Here is a 22,693-nt window from a genome sequence, read left to right on the forward strand (position 1 = left end):
GCCACACCCATTGCTGACAGCCATGCAATCTCCATAGACAAACATTGGCAGTAGAATGGCCTCACTGAAGAGCTCCGTGACTTTCAACGTGTCACCGTCATAGGATGCCACCTCTCCAACAAGTCAGTTCGTCAAATTTCTGCCCTGCTAGAGCTGCCCCGGTCAACTGTATGTGTTGTTATTGTGAAGTGGAAACGTCTAGGAGCAACAACGGCTCAGCCGCGAAATGGTAGGCCACACAAGCTCACAGAATGGGACTGGTTGAAGCGCATAAAAATGTCCTGTCCTCGGTTGCAACACTAACTACTGAATTACGAACTGCCTTTGGAAGCAATGTCACAACAATAACTTAGTCGGGAGCTTCACGAAATGGGTTTCCGCACAAAAGCCTAAGATCGCAATGCCAAACGTCGTCTGGAGAGGTGTAACGCCCGCGCCATTGGACTCTGGAGCAGTGGAAATGCATTCTCTGGAGTGATGAATCACACTTCACCATCTGGAAATCCGACGGACGAATCTGGGTTTGGCGGATGCCAGGAGAATGACTACCTGCCCCACAATGCCTAGTGTCAACTGTAAAGTTTGGTGGAGTAATAATGGTTCGGGATAGGCCCCTTACTTTCAGTGAAGGGAATTCAACGCTACAGCATACAATGACATTCTAGATGATTCTGTACTTCCAACTTTGTGGCAACAGTTTGGGGAAGGCCATTTCCCATTTCAGCATGACAATGCCCATGTGCACAAAGCGAGGTCCACACAGAAATGGTTTGTTGAGATCGGTGTGGAAGAACTGGCCTGCACATAGCCCTGACCTCAACCCCATTGAACACCTTTGGAATGAATTGGAACGCCGACTGCAAGCCAGGCCTAAACGCCCAACATCAGTGCCTGACCTCACTAAAGCTCTTGTGGCTGAATGGAATCAAGTCCCCGCAGCAATGTTCCAACATCTAGTGGAAAGCCTTCCCAGAAGAGTGGAGACTGTTATAGCAGCAAAGTGGGGGACCAACTCTATATTAATGAGCATGATTTTGGAATGAGATGTTTGACGAGCAGTTGTCCACATATTTTTGGTCATTTAGTGTATGTCTGATACTGTAAAATATAATTTATATGAACATAAAAAGCACTACTGTGTCAAATGCCTGACGATACCTTGTTTTAAAGCATTGTTGATAATTTTGGTTAAAGGGGGCAGCATTTTCACTTTTGGATGAATAGCATGCCCAGTGTGAACTGCCTCCTACTCAGTTCCAGATGCTAATATATGCATATTATTATTAGTATTAGATAGAAAACACTCTGAAGTTTCTAAAACTGTTTGAATGATGTCTGCGAGTATAACAGAACTCATATGACAGGCAAAAACCTGAGAAAAAATCCAACCAGGAAGTGGGAAATCTGAGGTTTGTAGTTTTTGAACTCACCCCTATCGAATACACAGTGGGATATGGGTCGTTTTGCACTTCCTAAGACTTCCACTAGATGTCAACCGTCTTTAGAACGTTGTTTCAGGCCTCTCGTGTGAAGGGGGGCCGGATGGGAGCTGTTTGACTAAGGGGTCTGCCTGCAGCCTCGTTCTCAGTCAAGCGCTTTCACATGAGAGGTATCTCTCGTTCCATTGCTTTTCTACAAACAATGGAATTCTCCAGTTGGAAAATGATTGAACATTTATGATAAAAATATCCTAAAGATTGATTCTATACTTAGTTTGACAAGTTTCTTCGACCTGTAATATAACTTTCTGAACGTTTCGTCCGACTGGACCTGAATGCGATTTTGGATGTGTTTACCAAACGCACTAACAAAAGAAGCTATTGGACATAAATTATGAACATTATCGAACAAAACAAGCATTTATTGTGGAACTGCGATTCCTGGGAGTGCATTCTGATGAAGATCATCAAAGATAAGTGAATATTTCTAATGCTATTTATGAATAATGTTGACTACCCAACATGGCGGATATTTCTCTGGCTGGTTTGGGCTCTGAGCGCCGTTCTCAGATTATGCTTTTTCCGTAAAGTTTTTTTGAAATCTGACACAGCGGTTGCATTAAGGAGAAGTTTATCTAAAGTTCCAAATATAACACTTGAATTTTCATCAACATTTATAATGAGTATTTCTGTGAATTCATGTGGGTCTCTGCAATATCACTGCATGTTTTGAACATACTGAACATAACACGCCAATGTAAAATTGCCAATGTAAAATAAGATTTTTGGTTATAAATATGAACTTTACCAAAGAAAACATACATGTATATTGTGTAACATGAAGTCCTATGAGTGTCATCTGATGAAGATCATCAAAGGTTAGTGATTCATTTTATCTCTATTTGTGCTTTTTGTGACTCCTCTTTTTGGCTGGAAAAATGGATGGGTTTTTCTGTGAGTTGGTGGTGACCTAACATAATCGTTTGTGGAGCTTTCGCTGTAAAGCATGTTTGAAATCAGACACTGTGGCTGGATTAACGAGAATTGTATCTTTAAAATGGTGCCGAATACTTGTATGTTTGAGAAATATGATTTCTGTTGATAAATAAGTGCTCTTCATTTTAACCTGTCTAGTACTGGGGTTCCGCTAGCTGAACCCCTCGCCAACAGCAATTTCATTGGCTGTTGGCGAGAGGTTCAGCTAGCGGAACCCCAGTACTAGACAGGTTAAAATGAAGAGCACTTATTTATCTTTTGCCAGAGATCTACAGATCATAACCTTATCCTACACTCATACAAACAATTAACAATAATAAAAGTCAAGCATAAACATACAAAACACCAGAAATATACATAAAAAAACCTTTATTATTATGATAATGTAGGATTAACAACAACATGCGTTTAACCACAATAAAAAATAAAAAGATATTGCACTGGTTTTACTGTAGCAATCTCTCTTCACCCTTTTCAGACACCCTTTTCCTCTCCTTCACACTTCAGACACACAGGATCTATCTTCACCCTTTTCAGACAGATCTCTCCTTCACACTTCAGACACACAGGATCTATCTTCACCCTTTTCAGACAGATCTCCTCTCCTTCACACTTCAGACACACGCTGTCCACACACACACAGGATCTCTCTCACACAGTCTTTAAAATACTGCCTAAACACTTGGGAGTCAAGTCCATAATATGAAGTCAACAGTCTCCTCTTCCCTCAGTTCAGTGGCATTGGTCTCTGCACACAGACAGCCCTACCATCGCTATGGGCTTTAACACACAACGCATACTGTGGCTACAATAAAAACACATACTGTATGGATCTGTCTGTAGAGATGTAGTGAGGCTAAAGTCCAGGGTGGAGGTTACCCACAGGGTTAACAGAGAGAGAGAGGGACAGCCCCTACAGTGGGGAGCTACCGTGGCTTCGGGCTCTGGTGGGCCTAACTGAACATTGGAGGTGATGGGCCCAGACTAGGGGGTAGGTAGTGTTTTGTTTGGCTGAAATTGCTTTGTGTGTGGTGTGTGTGTGTGTTGGGAGCAGCCAACAGCCCAGGGCTAAAGATGAATTACTCCACCAGGGAAACTAACACTTGACTTCACTCTCTGACAGATGGCTGGATCAGCAACATTACCAACGATGTTTGTGTGATACAACAGTGAATGTCAGGGATGGTCAGGCTGGCGCCTGGCGGTGAAGGATGGCACTCGGATTGGGTCAGAGAGAGTAGCAGCTGTCCAAGCAGCAATAACAACAGGGCCACCAGTATAGTCCAGATGAGATGACATACAACACAATACACACTGTAGAAACTATTCTTATAGGGATGACCCATATCAAATCAGAACTTCAGATCAGTTTTGGGACTATAGTCATTCCATGTGCAGGGGCCAAGTGAACAACATTAATTTACTATCAAATGGGGAATGCCACAGAGACGTGTCTTTCAAATCGCTGATATAAAATAACCCTCAACACACAGAAACAAATGAAGGATGACAATTTGAGTCACCTGACATATTCGGCCAACGAGGAGATGCTCTCTCAGTCTGGGGTTGATTGATTGGCTACAGCAGAGTTGTTAAATCCCAACGCTAAGCTTGGCCGATCTGTCCCAGTGACAAATGACAGCTTTTCTCTGGGAGGACTTAGGGCCTACACCTCACATTACCTACCCTCTATCCTTCTGCACTAGAGGATACCGCAGGTGATTTAGGAAAAGTCCCCCCGTTTCCTATATAGTGCACTACTTTTGACCATGGCCGAACCTCTAAACATTATATGCACAATGTTCCTCCTCATGAACATTGTCTGTGGTCCGTCAGTGGTTAGGTTACATGAATAATAGGTAAAGGCCATAACAAACCAGTCACACTGATATGATCCAGGGTAACTTTACAGTGTGGAAAGCTGTTGACATGAATAATTATCACTGCCTGTTACAGAGGTTGATTTCTAGTAGCATTGAGGAAGATTGAACAACATTGAAACACATTACAGAAATCGCTAGCCACAGTCTGTCAGTGGGGTTGTCTGTCTGTCTGTCTGGGGTTAGGTATTGACAACACAGATCTCTTTAGTATCTATAGACACCAGTCCTGTCTCACCCTCAGTCAGTCATCCCAATGAGCTGCTCTTTGCGACATCTCCAACAGCAACAAAACTTTGCAGGACACCCCGAGAGAGATTTGAACTCTCACACAGAAACAAAGTGATGTATGCTGCAGGTAGCCACAGTTTTACAACACGGCAACATCCCCTTACTTTGCAAACTAAGACACACAAATTAACACCCACACACACACACGCAGGAACACACACACGCAGGAACACACACACAGGAACACACACACGCAGGAACACACACACAGGAACACACACACAGGAACACACACACGCAGGAACACACACACGCAGGAACACACACACGCAGGAACACACACACGCAGGAACACACACACAGGAACACACACACAGGAACACACACACAGGAACACACACACGCAGGAACACACACACGCAGGAACACACACACGCAGGAACACACACACAGGAACACACACGCAGGAACACACACACGCAGGAACACACACACGCAGGAACACACACACAGGAACACACACACAGGAATACACACAAGTATGAACGCCCACACCTACGAACACCCACAAACCCCCACACGTAGCAGTGGGACTGGAGGATCATAGTGGTGTTCGGTCAGTTCAGACTTCTGATTGGTCAACATCGTTGTGACTGACCTAAAAGCCAGGGATCTGATTGCCCTTCCTTTTATTTAGTTGTCTTTTCATTTGACATACAGCGATAAAAGGGTTGTGCAAAGCCCGCCCCCCTGCTGACCCATCCCCGACCCTATAGGCCAACTGAGATATCAGTCAGGGACAGACAGCACTAATAGGGGTAACTAACTATGAGACGTCTACACTAACTAAAACACACTCCCAAGTCCCAACACGGTAGAGTAAAAAAGACACTGCAGACCTTGAAATATTAATATATATATATGTATGAATATTTCGAGGTCTGCTATATATATATATATATATATACACAAACATCTGACAGCCACTTGACAACACACACAGTCTTGAACGCATATACAAAGTAAAGTCTGTTAGCTTTACAGGATAAGAGGCAAAACACAGAGAGAACACAGCAAGTTGAACAAACCTTAAGTGTCTGATAAAAACAGAGCGAGCAGGGGCTAGAAATAAAGACAACGGTGAGACCACTGGTTGTCAGAATATACATGAAGGCCAGTGTGTCTACTGTTGTACTGCTACACTACGTAGAGCTTGGCCACATCTCCCCAAAAAATCTGATCTGGACTTTTTCAAACTTATGGCCATTCACAATATATATCTCAATTTATTTTTATTTTTTTTACTCTAACTAAGCTTTTTTTTGTACAATTAAAGGTAAAATAAACTGCATTTCAACCAGTCAGCTATAATCGAATGAATTCAGGACTTGTGAAATTATACCTAGGCTAAATAAAAGCCTTCCACAACCATAAGACCCATTCATAATTTTATACTTTTTTTTTAATCAAAATAGTTTAAACTGATTTTTTTTCTGGCTTTCAAGTCGGTCTATGAAAATGCCCTTTTCGTTCCAAATGTAACCAGAACCATGTATAATGTACATTCACTAATAATGACCAACTTCTTCTAGTAGGCAATATAGAACATTAACACAGGTCTCATATAAGCAATCTCTCAAGCAATGTTCATTATACTCTGGTTTTAGTAGCGTCTGCTCTACGCGTAATTTGAGAAGTTGAGACATAAAGAGGGTTAACTTCTCTACTACAGTAAATTAATGTCTCAATGTGTTTCAGTGTCCATACGACCCATTCTGTTAGACCAAACCTCAAATGCGAGTTGAAACTGCTTGTCAGAGAGGACGTGATCTTTAGTGTTTGTTGTTGTGAGTGACAGGGGGAGGGGCTTGGTGTCTGTGTGCAAGTGGGAAGGTGCACAGTACACACAGCATGGGAGGGGGGGGGGGAGGAGGAGGATACGAGACCAAAAAGACAAACGCTCATAAAAACAAAAAATATTAAAACCTCAATTCCTGCGATACAGGCATTTGAAACATCGCGCTAAAACATACATTCAAATTAATCAACTGAATCCGATATATTGCCCAGCCCTATGCTAACTAGCCTGTATACAAACTTGTGAGCAGTCTTCCTGCCTCAGAGTTTGAGAGGAGTCTGGGTAATTGAGGGGGCATTCAGGGGCAGCAGGAACAATCCGCTGCCCGGTACTCAAACCCAAATATCTAAATAGATCTACCTCATCTTAACTACTTGACTCTTGTCATCTCAACACTGTTTGTCTGTGTAGTTGACCAAACCAGGCTAGGACCAGATTGATCAGGTGTCCCCAGGTTGTCTGTGTAGTTGACCAAACCAGGCTAGGACCAGATTGATCAGGTGTCCCCAGGTTGTCTGTGTAGTTGACCAAACCAGGCTAGGACCAGATTGATCAGGTGTCCCCAGGTTGTCTGTGTAGTTGACCAAACCAGGCTAGGACCAGATTGATCAGGTGTCCCCAGGTTGTCTGTGTAGTTGACCAAACCAGGCTAGGACCAGATTGATCAGGTGTCCCCAGGTTGTCTGTGTAGTTGACCAAACCAGGCTAGGACCAGATTGACCAGGTGTCCCCAGGTTGTCTGTGTAGTTGACCAAACCAGGCTAGGACCAGATTGATCAGGTGTCCCCAGGTTGTCTGTGACTAGATCACTGTCCCTCCTTTCCTCCTCATCTCACCTATAGTCCATCTCAATGTAAAGATGTTCTATGAACTGCCCACTATTCTGTTATCATTAGAAAGTCCCCTGACAGAGATCTAGATCTGGTGAGGCTATCATGCAGCTACAAAGTGAACGGCTAGGCTAGTATCCTAGCTACCACAACACGTACATCCTCACACAGCTCTTACACTGCCGTAGCTACACTGACAGGTCCAGGTAGAGCCATGGAAGGGTTAGCTTCTATACGCTAGCTACACTGATAGGTCCAGGTAGAGCCATGGAAGGGTTAGCTTCTATACGCTAGCTACACGGACAGGTCCAGGTAGAGCCATGGAAGGGTTAGCTTCTATACGCTAGCTACACGGACAGGTCCAGGTAGAGCCATGGAAGGGTTAGCTTCTATACGCTAGCTACACTGACAGGTCCAGGTAGAGCCATGGAAGGGTTAGCTTCTATACGCTAGCTACACTGACAGGTCCAGGTAGAGCCATGGAAGGGTTAGCTTCTATACGCTAGCTACACTGACAGGTCCAGGTAGAGCCGTTGGAGCGGATAGGGAAAGAGATTGTCATGGAACGCTCTGTGATACAATACAAACACTGCTTGAATAGCCATTCTGACAGCCACGACATGAATAGAGTGTTATATTCTCTAGCTAGTCTGCACTAATAAACAGTTAAACAGAGTGCAGCGTTAGACCTCGAGGGAATAATAACACACATTGCCATTTGCCTGAGTCTGCTGAGTGAGTTAAAGGTGGGCGATGCAGATTGTTTCATTAACAGACTGTAATGTATTTATACCGATTGCTAAGCATACGCTACTTTTATTGCTGAGTTACACCCTGTTCAGTCACGGACGGCTGGAGACATGCAGGAGGGTTGCAGTGGTGGCTGTGTTGTTTACAAGGCACAACCTGATCTATTGGCTTGATACTAGTCACACGTCAGACGCCTGGAACTTCCAAGGTGAAAGCTAACGAGGCAGTATACTAAGAAAATACCATTAGAGATGTTTGTGTGTGTTTGTTAATCCTTTCTCCTCAGTGCATGTGGATCAGTGAACTCACACGGTTTATTTCTAGCCCCCATGTTTCTTTGCAGAGAGAGAAACAAACGCAGACCGACTTCACAGGAACATGAATCAACGAAAAAACAGAGTATAAGAACAACAAGAGATCTACAGCCAATCTGGATGTCTCTGGAATACAGAAACACATAGTAAGGGCCCAAACTATCACCTCTCTCTCTCCCTCTCTCTCCCTCTCTCTCTCTTCCTCTCTCTCCCTCTCTCACTCTCTCCCTCCATCAGATGGCTATGCTCTCAGATAATGATTAGTGAGTTGCAAAACGTTTAGAATGTTGTTTTCTTCCAAACATGCAGTTGTCTGTGGATAAAGATTCAGATCTCCATCAACCAGTCTCTATTCTCACGGGTGTCTTATCTGCTACGTCTTCTTGTTGCTGGTTTTGTCCTGCGGGGTGGAGACTGCGGAGGCTGGGCTGGGTCTCTGTGAGGCCAGGGGGTCTGGCCTATTGCGCTGCTCTGAGGCTGCAGTAGGTGTCTGGTTGGGTGTGGTGGTGGGCACCTTTCTTGGTGCAGTCTCCACCACCGGCCTCTCCATGGTGTCTTGGGTGCCCTGGGCCAGGGTACAGTCTTTAGGAGGGGAGAGCCTCCTCTGTGGAGGGGGGGCTGGCTCAGTTTTGGAGGAGGGCTGCCTGGGAGGAGACTGGGAGGACAGGTGGGGTGGTGGCTGAGGGGCAGGGTGTCTGAAGGTGGAGGGGGAGAGGGGAGTGGTGGTGGCGGCGAGGGGGGAGTCAGGTGTGGCCTTGGGGTGAGGGGGGTTGGAGTGTCTCTGATTCTGGTCCTTGGCTCTCTCAAAGGCCTCCTTGGCCCCGGGGATGGTTAGTTTGACGGGCCCCAGGACGCTATGAGCTACATTGGCTAGATGTGACACCACCTTGTCCACCCCACTATCTGACCTTGACACTGAGGCTGGAGAGGCTGGGGGGCTGGGGGTGGCGTAGGCTGCCGCAGCGGCAGCAGCAGCTGCATGTCTCCGGTTTTCAGCCTCCTTCTTCTCCTTGGTGATGCCTGGGGAGGAGATGGGTGTGGGGACAAGGTCTCTGCCGTCTATGGACCCAGTGGGGCTGGATCTGGGGGCCTCCAGGCCAGAGTCTCTCTCCTCGCTCCATAAACTACTGCTCTTCCCCCTGGGCTCAAGCAACTTGGGGCTCCTCCAGTCCTGATGTGGAGATGAAGCAGCAGGCTTCAGGAAGGTGTCCTTGCTGACGGAGATGAAAGCACTGCCGAGGGTGGCGAAGGTGCTGGACAGGGGGCTCTGGGTGAACTTGCTGCTGGGGTCTGGAGCCTTCCCATCTCTCCGCCTACAGTCATCCGAGGAGGCTGAGCCGCCGTCTTTCCCTCCCAACGAAGGACCACTCTGAGTGGGCTTGTGTTCGTGGAGTGTGGAGGGTATGGTGGCTCTGCTTGGCAGCAGGGTGGAGGAGGGGGACAGACAGAGGGAGGGGAGGGTGCCCCCGGGTCCTGTACGGGGGGCGATGGGCATGACGGAGGTGGGGCGGAGCAGTGGGGGGGTAAAGGTGCAGGTGTTCCTGCCCCTCCCGTCCTGACTGTCCTCTGAACCCTCGTCTGTCTCGTCCTCTGATGAGTCCACCTCGTGGATAGCATCCTGCTTCTGTAGTGACTCCCTCCTCTCAGCCCGGTCCTGTCTGATGGCTGACAGCTTGTCCTTCAGTTTGCTCTTCCCGGGAGCCAGCCCCAGGGACCCGGCAGTCGACCCTCCGTCTCCCTCCTGACGTCCTAGCTTCCTGCTGGAGGAGGGTTTTTGCAGGCTGCCCTTCTCCACGGGCACCCCACGGCCCCCTATCCCAGGCCCCACCCCCAGCAGTAGGCTCTCTCTCTCCCCAGCTGATTCCTGGAGACTCTGCAGACTGGGGTCTCTCTGAAGCATCTCCTTCTTAAACTCAGCGTGGGAGATGTCCAGGCTGTGTTTACGCCCTGTCACTGTTACAGGCAGCTTCTTGTCGCCTCCGGCGCCTGATGGAGAGGGGGAGGACGATGAGGAGGAGAGGGAGGAGGCTAGCTTCTCAGCAGACTGGACTCGCTTGAGCAGTGGGGAGCGGGGGTGTTCAGCGCTCTTGGGCCTGGAGATCTGCCTGACCAGAGGGGGGGAAGAGTGGAGCTTGACGGGAAAGATCTGACCCATAGAGGTGGAGCCTAGTCCGTGGCTGGACAGGGGGGAGGGAGAGCGCTGGGGGGAGGTGCTCTGTGGGGTTGGGGAAGGGGTGCGGGCCAGGGGGGATAGAGGGATGTTGCCGGCTGACTTGCGGCGAGGGGAGCGATACTGGCGCTGGAGCTTGGGGGCCAGGCCGTGGAGGGAGCTGGGCCTGATGTGACCGGAGCTGGCTGGGGAGTTAGGAACACTGGAGCTGGGAGAGCTGCTCTGAGACGAGTTACCCCCTACTGAGAAAACACATACAGAAACACAGACATTCAGGGATTCACCTACATTCATGAAATGTTATGCACACATAATCACCACCTTTTATGACCTTTTCCAACATTAGGCCACGTCCTACAGTCCATTAGGTGAGCCGTGTGTTTGAGGGATGTGTGTGTGTAGGACTTACCAGAGTGTGTAGAGTCAGGTGTGGACCGGTAACCCTGTGTAGGTGATCTAGGGGACAGGTTGTGAGTGGGGGACCCAGGTCCACTCTCTCCAGAGGACAGAGAGCGGGTCAGAGAGGAAAGGCTACGGCTGGTGTGGAGAAGAGACGCCTGCTTAGTGATCTTCCTGAACAGAGAGTTCCTCTTCTTACTACTGCTGGAAACACACACACACACACACACACACACACACACACACACACACACACACACACACACACACACACACACACACACACACACACACACACACACACACACACACACACAGTATAAATAGTTGAAAAGACAAACATCCCTCCATTTATCAGCCATTATATTCTATGTAACATGACTTCTGAGAGGAACGGTAAGTGTGTAAGATTGATCAGATAAGAGACCTTTCCTGGCTGCTGTCTTTGGTCTTGGTCTTCTTGTTGCGCCGCGCCATCTTAGATTTGGAGCCGGTCTTGCGGGCGGGGCCCAGCTTGATGGAGGTGTTCTCAAAGGACGTGGCAGAGATGGACACCTTACCGCCGCTCTGAGGGTAACACGCCACACACATAAGACAGGAGCTAGTGTATGTGTGTGTGTGTGTGTGTGTGTGTATGTGTGTGTGTGTGTGTGTGTGTGTAGTGTGTGTAGTGTGTGAGTGTGTGTAGTGTGTGTGTGTGTGTAGTGTGTGTGTGTGTGTGTGTGTGTGTAGTGTGTGAGTGTGTGTAGTGTGTGCATGCGTGCGTGTGTAGTGTGTGAGTGCGTGCGTAAAGTGTGTGTGTGCGCACCTTGAGAATGAGTTCCACCACCTCAGTGTGCACTAGGCCGTGGACAGCCTCTCCATTCACATGAGTGATGAGGTCTCCTTCTCTCAGCCCTGCATCATGGGCTGGACCACCCTCCTCTACATGCTGAGAGAGAGAGAGAGAGATGGAGAGAGGGAGATGGAGAGAGAAAGATGGAGAGAAAAAGAGATGGTGAGAGAGAGAAAGAGATGGGGAGAGAAAGAGATGGAGAGAGAAAGAGATGGGGAGAGAGAGAAAGAAATGGAGAGAGAAAGAGATGGAGAGAGATGGAGAGAGAGAGAGAGAAAGAGATGGAGAGAGAGAAAGAGATGGAGAGAGAGATGGAGAGAGGGAGAAAGAGATGGAGAGAGAAAGATGGAGAGAGAAAGAGATGGAGAGAGAGATAGAGAGAGAGAGAGAGATGGAGAGAGAGAAAGAGATGGAGAGAGGGAGAAAGATAGGGATGGAGAGAGAGAGATGGAGAGAGAGAGATGAGAGAGAGAGAGAATCATATCACTGGTAATAATTCAATCTGTTGAATCGAATGAAGAACAGGATCACTAGAACATGATTACTAGAACAGGATCACTAGAACAAGATTACTAGAACAGGATCACTAGAACAGGATCACTAAAACATGATCACTAGAACAGGATCACTAGAACAGGATTACTAGAACAGGATCACTAGAACAGGATCACTAGAACATGATTACTAGAACAGGATCACTAGAACAGGATCACTAGAACAGGATCACTAGAACATGATTACTAGAACAGGATCACTAGAACAGGATTACTAGAACAGGGTCACTAGAACAGGGTCACTAGAACAGGATCACTAGAACAGGATCACTAGAACAGGATCACTAGAACATGATTACTAGAACAGGATCACTAGAACAGGATCACTAGAACATGATTACTAGGACAGGATCACTAGAACATGATCACTAGAACAGGATCACTAGAACAGGATCACTAGAACCGGATCACTAGAACATGATTACTAGAACAGGATCACTAGAACAGGATTACTAGAACAGGATCACTAGAACAGGATCACTAGAACATGATTACTTGAACAGGATCACTAGAACAGGATCACTAGAACAGGATCACTAGAACAGGATCACTAGAAGTGTTAAATCCCTTTTAGCTTGAGTCACTAAGCTAAAGCAGGCTACTACTCACCCAGACCATGTGATGCACTGTGTAGATGTCTGTGTCTCCCATGTACACCCTGATGGCTCGCAGGGTGAAGCCGTACTTCTTGCCCGCCTTGTGGATGATGATGGCGGGTTTGATGTTGGCCACGGCTGGGGACAGGTCTCTACTGGGGGAGGAGTCTCTGGACGAGGGATTGGACGAGAAGGAGTGGGGTGACATGGGGCTGGCCAATGGGGAGGCCCCGTGGTGGTCTAAACATGGAGCAGCGAGGGAGATTGTTTAATAGGGAGTTCAGTCCAGTTACTAAATGCACATAAATGTCATGTATTTTCAACCTTTACCACACGTTCTAAAAACGGACCGATGGTGGTAGCTAAGAAAGAAGACACATACACACAGTCCACACACAGACACATACACACACAGACACATACACACAGTCCACACACAGACACATACACACACAGACACATACACACAGTCCACACACAGACACATACACACACAGACACATACACACAGTCCACACACAGACACATACACACACAGACACATACACACAGTCCACACACAGACACATACACACAGTCCACACACAGACACATACACACAGTCCACACACAGACACATACACACAGTCCACACACAGACACATACACACAGACACATACACACAGTCACATACACACAGTCCACACACAGACACATACACACAGTCCACACACAGACACATACACACAGTCCACACACAGACACATACACACAGTCCACACACAGACACATACACACAGTCCACACACAGACACATACACACAGTCCACACACAGTCCACACACAGACACATACACACAGTCACATACACACAGTCCACACACAGTCACATACACACAGTCCACACACAGACACATACACACACAGACACATACACACAGTCCACACACAGACACATACACACACAGACACATACACACAGTCCACACACAGACACATACACACAGTCCACACACAGACACATACACACAGTCCACACACAGACACATACACACAGTCCACACACAGACACATACACACAGACACATACACACAGTCACATACACACAGTCCACACACAGACACATACACACAGTCCACACACAGACACACAGTCCACACACAGACACATACACACAGTCCACACACAGACACATACACACAGTCCACACACAGACACATACACACAGTCCACACACAGACACATACACACAGTCCACACACAGACACATACACACAGTCCACACACAGACACATACACACAGTCCACACACAGACACATACACACAGTCCACACACAGACACATACACACAGTCCACACACAGACACATACACACAGTCCACACACAGACACACATATACAGTCCACACACATACACATACACACAGTCCACACACAGACACATACACACAGTCCACACACAGACACATACACACAGTCCACACACAGACACATACACACAGTCCACACACAGACACATACACACAGTCCACACACAGACACATACACACAGTCCACACACAGACACATACACACAGTCACATACACACAGTCCACACACAGACACATACACACAGTCCACACACAGACACATACACACAGTCCACACACAGACACAGACACACAGTCCACACACAGACACATACACACAGTCCACACACAGTCACATACACACAGTCCACACACAGACACATACACACAGTCCACAGACAGATACATACACACAGTCCACACACAGATACATACACACAGTCCACACACAGACACATTCACACAGTCCACACACAGACACATACACACAGTCCACACACAGTCACATACACACAGTCCACACACAGACACATACACACAGTCCACAGACAGATACATACACACAGTCCACACACAGATACATACACACAGTCCACACACAGACACATTCACACAGTCCACACACAGACACATACACACAGTCCACACACAGTCACATACACACAGTCCACACACAGTCACATACACACAGTCCACACACAGACACATACACACAGTCACATACACACAGTCCACACACAGACACATACACACACAGACACATACACACAGTCCACACACAGTCACATACACACAGTCCACACACAGTCACATACACACAGTCCACACACAGACACATACACACAGTCACATACACACAGTCCACACACAGACACATACACACACAGACACATACACACAGTCCACACACAGTCACATACATACAGTCCACACACAGACACATACACACAGTCCACACACAGACACATACACACAGTCCACACACAGACACACATATACAGTCCACACACAGACACATACACACAGTCCACACACAGACACAGACAAACACATACATACAGTCCACACACAGACACACATATACAGTCCACACACAGACACAGACAAACACATACACACAGTCCACACACAGACACACATATACAGTCCACACACAGACACATACACACAGTCCACACACAGACACACATATACAGTCCACACACAGACACATACACACAGTCCACACACAGACACATACACACAGTCCACACACAGACACATACATACAGTCCACACAGACACATACAATTGAAGTCAGAAGTTTACATACATTTAGTTTGGAGTCATTAAAACTCCTTTTTCAACCACTCCACAAATTTCTTGTTAACAAACTATAGTTTTGGCAAGTCAGTCAGTGGATGTATTTCAAGGCCTACTTTCAAACTTTGCTTGACATCATGGGGAAATGAAAAGAAATCAGCCAAGACCTCAGAAAAACAATTGTAGACCTCCACAAGTCTGGTTCATCCTTGGGAGCAATTTCCAAATGCCTGAAGGTACCATGTTCATCTGTACGTACAATAGTACGCAAGTATAAAACACCATGGGACCACGCAGCCGTCATACTGCTCAGGAAGGAGACCCGTTCTGTCTCCTAAAGATGAACGTACTTTGGTGCGAAAAGTGCAAATAAATCCCAGAACAGCAGCAAAGGACCTTATGAAGATGCTGGAGGAAACAGCTACAAAAGTATCTATATCCACAGTAAAACGAGTCCTATATCGACATAACCTGAAAAGCCGCCCAGCAAGGAAGAAGCCACTGCTCCAAAACCGCCATAAAATAGCCAGACTACAGTTTGCAACTGCACATGGGGATAAAGATCGTACTTTTTGGAGAAATGTCCTCTGGTCTGATGAAACAAAAATAGAACTGTTTGGCCATAATGACCATCGTTATGATTTTAGGAAATGGGGAGGCTTGCAAGACAAAGAACACCATCCTAACCGTGAAGCACGGGGGTGGCAGAATCATGTTGTGGGGGTGCTTTGCTGCAGGAGGGACTGGTTCACAAAATAGATGGCATAATGAGGGAGGAAAATTATGTGGATATATTGAAGCAACATCTCAAGACATCAGTCAGGAAGTTAAAGCTTGGTCGCAAATGGGTCTTCCAAATGGACAATGACCTCAATCATACTTCCAAAGTTGTGGCAAAATGTCTTAAGGACAACAAAGTCAAGTTATTGGAGTTGCCATCACAAAGCCCTGACCTCAATCCCATAGAAAATTTGTGGGAAGAACTGAAAAAGCATGTGTGAGCAAGGAGGCCTACAAACCTGACTCAGTTACACCAGCTCTTTCAGGAGGAATGGGCAAAAATTCACCCAACTTATTGTGGGAAGCTTGTGGAAGGCTACCTGAAACGTTTGACCCATATTAAACAAATTAGTATTTGATACCAAATACTAATTGAGTGTATGTAAACTTCTGACCCACTGGGAATGTGATGAAAGAAATAAAAGCTGAAATAAATCATTCTCTCTGCTATTATTCTGACATTTCACATTCTTAAAATAAAGTGGTGATCCTAACTGACCTAAAACAGGGATTGTTTTTTTACTAGGATTAAATGTCAGGAATTGTGAAAAACGGAGTTTAAATGTATTTGGCTAAGGTGTACGTAAATTTACGACATACAGTTCACAGACAGACACATACATACATACAGACAGACAGACACATACCGACATAAATACAGACAGACAGACACATACAGTGGGGGAAAAAAGTATTTAGTCAGCCACCAATTGTGCAAGTTCTCCCACTTAAAAAGATGAGAGAGGCCTGTAATTTAAATTAAAGGTACACTTCAACTATGACAGACAAAATGAGATTTTTTTTTAATGAATTTATTTGCAAATTATGGTGTTAAATGAGTATTTGGTCAATAAAAAAGTTTATCTCAATACTTTGTTATATACCCTTTGTTGGCAATGACAGAGGTCAAACGTTTTCTGTAAGTCTTCACAAGGTTTTCACACACACACTGTTGCTGGTATTTTGGCCCATTCCTCCATAAAGATCTCCTCTAGAGCAGGGATGTTTTGGGGCTGTTGCTGGGCAACACGGACTTTCAACTCCCTCCAAAGATTTTCTATGGGGTTGAGATCTGGAGACTGGCTAGGCCACTCCAGGACCTTGAAATGCTTCTTACGAAGCCACTCCTTCGTTGCCCGGGTGGTGTGTTTGGGATCATTGTCATGCTGAAAGACACAGCCACGTTTCATCTTCAATGCCCTTGTTGATGGAAGGAGGTTTTCACTCAAAATCTCACGATACATGGCCCCATTCATTCTTTCCTTTACACGGATCAGTCGTCCTGGTCCCTTTGCAGAAAAACAGCCCCAAAGCATGATGTTTCCACCTCCATGCTTCATAGTAGGTATGGTGATCTTTGGATGCAACTCAGCATTCTTTGTCCTCCAAACATGACGAGTTGAGTTTTTACCAAAAAGTTATATTTTGGTTTCATCTGACCATATGACATTCTCCCAATCTTCTTCTGGATCATTCAAATGCTCTCTAGCAAACTTCAGATGGGCCTGGACATGTACTGGCTTAAGCAGGGGGACACGTCTGGCACTGCAGGATTTGAGTCCCTGGCGGCGTAGTGTGTTACTGATGGTAGGCTTTGTTACTTTGGTCCCAGCTCTCTGCAGGTCATTCACTAGGTCCCCCCGTGTGGTTCTGGGATTTTTGCTCACCGTTCTTGTGATCATTTTAACCCCACGGGGTGAGATCTTGCGTGGAGCCCCAGATCGAGGGAGATTATCAGTGGTCTTGTATGTCTTCTATTTCCTAATAATTGCTCCCACAGTTGATTTCTTCAAACCAAGCTGCTTACCTATTGCAGATTCAGCCTTCCCAGCCTGGTGCAGGTCTACAATTTTGTTTCTGGTGTCCTTTGACAGCTCTTTGGTCTTGGCCATAGTGGAGTTTGGAGTGTGACTGTTTGAGGTTGTGGAAAGATATCTTTTATACTGATAAGTTCAAACAGGTGCCATTAATACAGGTAACGAGTGGAGGACAGAGGAGCCTCTTAAAGAAGAAGTTACAGGTCTGTGAGAGCCAGAAATCTTGCTTGTTTGTAGGTGACCAAATACTTATTTTCCACCATAATTTGCAAATAAATTAATTAAAAATCCTACATTGTGATTTTCTGGATTTTCCCCCCTCATTTTGTCTGTCATAGTTGAAGTGTACCTATGATGAAAATTACAGGCCTCTCTCATCTTTTTAAGTGGGAGAACTTGCACAATTGGTGGCTGACTAAATACTTTTTTGCCCCGCTGTACATACATACATACAGACAGACAGACAGACATACATACAGTCCACAGACAGACATACAGAGACAGACAGTCCAGACAGACACATACATTCCTGGATGTTAAAACCTCAGACGTACCAGCAGGAATCATGAGTGAGAGAGTGGTAGCGGAGGCTGACTTGATGACCTTGTTGAGTGGTCTGGACTGGGCGTGTCTGTCTGTGTCTCCAGACAACAGTCTGTGACGGGCCCTCCTAGCTGCCAGGTCACTGATGGCCTTAGGGGTAGAGGGAGAGCTGTCTGCCCCTGAACCACGCTCCCACACATCTCCTGAACTGCCCGCTATGGAGAGAGAGAGAGAGACAGAGAGAGACATAGAAAGAGAGAGAGACAGACAGAGAGACAGAGAGAGAGACAGAGACAGAGAGAGAGAGAGAGAGAGAGAGAGAGAGAGAGAGAGAGAGAAAGGCAGAGGATCCAGTACCAGGAACATACTGTAAGACATTTTGTCATGTGAATGGAATGAAAGCAGACACACAGTACATGCATATAGTATATGTTCCACCAGTTTCTGTTGTTTTCTGTAACATATGGACAATAAAGTTGTATTAAATTGTACTGACGTGTGAGTGTGGCTTTGCTGAGCTGGCTGGCTGTAGAGTCTGGTGTTGTGGGGGACTCGTCCAGTTTCAGCTCTCTCTCCACGGGAAGCTCAGGGATGGAGAGGGGCAAGTCCTCGCTGCGGGGGCCCCTGACTCCACCGGGGGTCTGGCTGAGCAGGCTGGGGCTCCTATAGCTGGGGGCCACCCCTGCTTCCTCCTCTGAGGAAATGGCGAAGCGCGGCATCTCGATGATGGCGGAGCAGCAGCGTCTTCGCACCGTCAGGGGAGGGCTGGAGTCGCTCTCGGTGTGGGACGACTCTGAGACGGACAGACGCTTACGCAGGCTGAGGGAGGGAGGCACACAGGGAGGTTACAGTTCTGTTGTTGGTAATGGAAGGGACAGACAGCTCATTTAGTAGAAGACTTAAATAATTAGCATAGGCTATCAGTAAATGAGGCTTTGGTGTCCTCAGAAGAACCCCTCATACTCACATCTCAGGTGACCCCACCAGCCAGTTGCGGTCTCTGGACTTGAGACTACTGAGGCTGTCAATGCGTTCTCCTCCCTCCTCACTGAGGCTACGCTTGGTGGGCGGGGGGGTCCTCTTCTCCTCATGGAGGGATAGACGCTCCATACTGCTGTACACCTAAACACACAGTTTGATTGAAAATGATGTAGTACATGGAGTGATTACATTTTCAGCAGGGGTGCTGTGTGTGTGTGTGTGTGTGTGTGTGTGTTGTTAACCTTGCTGAAGCGGGGCGAGCAGGAGGAGAACTGACGTATCTCTACGTGTTCGTCATCGTTGGTGTCGTCTTCATCTTCAGAGTCCAAGTGGTGGTACCTGTCTGAACGGGCTGGAGAGAGAGAGAGAGTAGCATTACACAAGACTACTGGACCGGACTGTCCACTAACTCACTTTCAGGAGCTCTGTTCTATTATTCTAAGTAAAGGAATAGTAGAAAAGACTCAGGGTGTTGCTCTAGGTACATTTATATAATGGACAGTAGGTGAGACTTACTGTCAAAGTAGCTGGTGTCGTCCTCTGACTCTAGCTGAGGGATGAACTCTGCCTTCTGTCTCAGCAGAGTGTTCCAGTCCAGATTATAGAAGAACCGATGCTGCTTCACCTCAAATGCACTGCCTACAACACAGAGACTGATGTAATGACATGGAGACCACTGCCTACAACACAGAGACTGAAGTAATGACAAGGAGACCACTGCCTACAACACAGAGACTGAAGTAATGACAAGGAGACCACTGCCTACAACACAGAGACTGAAGTAATGACAAGGAGACCACTGCCTACAACACAGAGACTGATGTAATGACAAGGAGACCACTGCCTACAACACAGAGACTGAAGTAATGACAAGGAGACCACTGCCTACAACACAGAGACTGAAGTAATGACAAGGAGACCACTGCCTACAACACATAGACTGAAGTAATGACAAGGAGACCACTGCCTACAACACATAGACTGAAGTAATGACAAGGAGACCACTGCCTACAACACAGAGACTGAAGTAATGACAAGGAGACCACTGCCTACAACACAGAGACTGATGTAATGACAAGGAGACCACTGCCTACAACACAGAGACTGAAGTAATGACAAGGAGACCACTGCCTACAACACAGAGACTGATGTAATGACAAGGAGACCACTGCCTACAACACAGAGGCTGAAGTAATGACAAGGAGACCACTGCCTACAACACAGAGACTGAAGTAATGACAAGGATACCACTGCCTACAACACAGAGGCTGAAGTAATGACAAGGAGACCACTGCCTACAACACAGAGGCTGAAGAAATGACAAGGAGACCACTGCCTACAACACAGAGACTGAAGTAATGACAAGGAGACCACTGCCTACAACACAGAGACTGAAGTAATGACAAGGAGACCACTGCCTACAACACAGAGACTGATGTAATGACAAGGAGACCACTGCCTACAACACAGAGACTGATGTAATGACAAGGAGACCACTGCCTACAACACAGAGACTGAAGTAATGACAAGGAGACCACTGCCTACAACACAGAGACTGAAGTAATGACAAGGAGACCACTGCCTACAACACAGAGACTGAAGTAATGACAAGGAGACCACTGCCTACAACACAGAGACTGATGTAATGACAAGGAGACCACTGCTTACAACACAGAGGCTGAAGTAATGACAAGGAGACCACTGCCTACAACACAGAGACTGAAGTAATGACAAGGAGACCACTGCCTACAACACAGAGACTGAAGTAATGACAAGGAGACCACTGCCTACAACACAGAGACTGAAGTAATGACAAGGAGACCACTGCCTACAACACAGAGACTGAAGTAATGACAAGGAGACCACTGCCTACAACACAGAGACTGAAGTAATGACAAGGAGACCACTGCCTACAACACAGAGACTGAAGTAATGACAAGGAGACCACTGCCTACAACACAGAGACTGAAGTAATGACAAGGAGACCACTGCCTACAACACAGAGACTGATGTAATGACAAGGAGACCACTGCCTACAACACAGACAGACTGATAAAGACTAAATGACAATTTGACACTGTGTAATGTGAGACGTGCAGGTAGTGTACTTGTTTCTATGAGTTATGCTTGTCAAATAACATGTTTCTAATCCATCACCTGTGCCCAGCCTCTCCAGAGGGTTCTGTCTGAGGAGTTTAGAGATGAGGTCCTGGGCATCGTTAGGAAGAGCCTCCTCCTCCTCTGGCCATATGATCTCATCTACAAATAGAGGACGGAGAGCAGACGTTGTGGTCAGACAGATTTCTCCAGAGACGTTTTCAAAACAAAGCAATACTTCTCCCTGACCTTTTTTTTTGTCTGTTAAAAATGCAGACTCCTGTGTGCTTCTGTTCTCTGTGACACTCACCACTGATGACCTGACCAAAGAGCTCCTCAGGTGTGTCTCCAAAGAAAGGGGCACAGCCCACCAGGAACTCGTAGAGGATGACCCCCATGGCCCACCAGTCTACTGGCTTCCCATAGCCCTGTCTGAGGATCACCTCTGGGGCGATGTACTCTGGTGTACCACACACCTGGTCGTACACACAGAGGGGAAAGGTCAAGTATAGGCAGGGAGAAATACACGGCAACTGTCACATACAGTACAATGTTGCATTCCCTTAGTCCTTTTGTCTCATACCTGTTGACATACACTTCTGTCATAGACACTGTTATAGATAAGGGAAGCGTGATCAGTGACAATGCTAGATGGGCTGGTACATTTTGAGCCTAGTGGGCCTGTGTAATTATTATATATTTTTTAATCTGTTATCTGTCAAATAATGTGGTCCTCAAAGAAAATAAAAGGGCCCAGTGTGGGGGCCTCTAGAAAATAAAATGGACCGGTGTGGGGGCCTCTAGGAAATGAAATGGCCCAGTGTGGGGGCCTCTAGGAAATGAAATGGCCCAGTGTGGGGGCCTCTAGGAAATGAAATGGCCCAGTGTGGGGGCCTCTAGGAAATGAAATGGCCCAGTGTGGGGGCCTCTAGGAAATAAAATGGCCCAGTGTGGGGGCCTCTAGGAAATTAAATGGCCCAGTGTGGGGG

At 46.7% G+C, this 22,693-nt stretch overlaps 1 protein-coding gene across 13 annotated transcripts in view; it reads right to left on the bottom strand.

The window, feature by feature from the left end:
* Positions 1 to 2,789: 2,789 nt before the first annotated feature.
* Positions 2,790 to 22,693, bottom strand: part of LOC139409498 (microtubule-associated serine/threonine-protein kinase 2-like) — a 284,013-nt gene continuing 264,109 nt past the window's right edge. For 8 of the 13 annotated variants that reach the window (XM_071154738.1, XM_071154733.1, XM_071154743.1 and 5 more), the window contains 12 exons: positions 22,015 to 22,180; positions 21,765 to 21,866; positions 20,124 to 20,246; positions 19,850 to 19,959; positions 19,594 to 19,748; positions 19,123 to 19,445; positions 18,638 to 18,841; positions 12,866 to 13,092; positions 11,676 to 11,798; positions 11,295 to 11,434; positions 10,878 to 11,071; positions 2,790 to 10,710 (listed from right to left, as the gene is read on the bottom strand). In XM_071154738.1, coding sequence (XP_071010839.1) covers positions 8,672 to 10,710; positions 10,878 to 11,071; positions 11,295 to 11,434; positions 11,676 to 11,798; positions 12,866 to 13,092; positions 18,638 to 18,841; positions 19,123 to 19,445; positions 19,594 to 19,748; positions 19,850 to 19,959; positions 20,124 to 20,246; positions 21,765 to 21,866; positions 22,015 to 22,180 — 3,906 coding nt within the window. In that variant the 3' untranslated portion in view covers positions 2,790 to 8,671. The remainder of the gene's footprint in view (positions 10,711 to 10,877; positions 11,072 to 11,294; positions 11,435 to 11,675; positions 11,799 to 12,865; positions 13,093 to 18,637; positions 18,842 to 19,122; positions 19,446 to 19,593; positions 19,749 to 19,849; positions 19,960 to 20,123; positions 20,247 to 21,764; positions 21,867 to 22,014; positions 22,181 to 22,693) is intronic. The other 5 variants (XM_071154739.1, XM_071154735.1, XM_071154747.1 and 2 more) reach the window with 3 other exon arrangements.

This window comes from Oncorhynchus clarkii, chromosome 5 (assembly GCF_045791955.1).
Source record: "Oncorhynchus clarkii lewisi isolate Uvic-CL-2024 chromosome 5, UVic_Ocla_1.0, whole genome shotgun sequence".
NCBI classification, from domain to species: domain Eukaryota; kingdom Metazoa; phylum Chordata; class Actinopteri; order Salmoniformes; family Salmonidae; genus Oncorhynchus; species Oncorhynchus clarkii.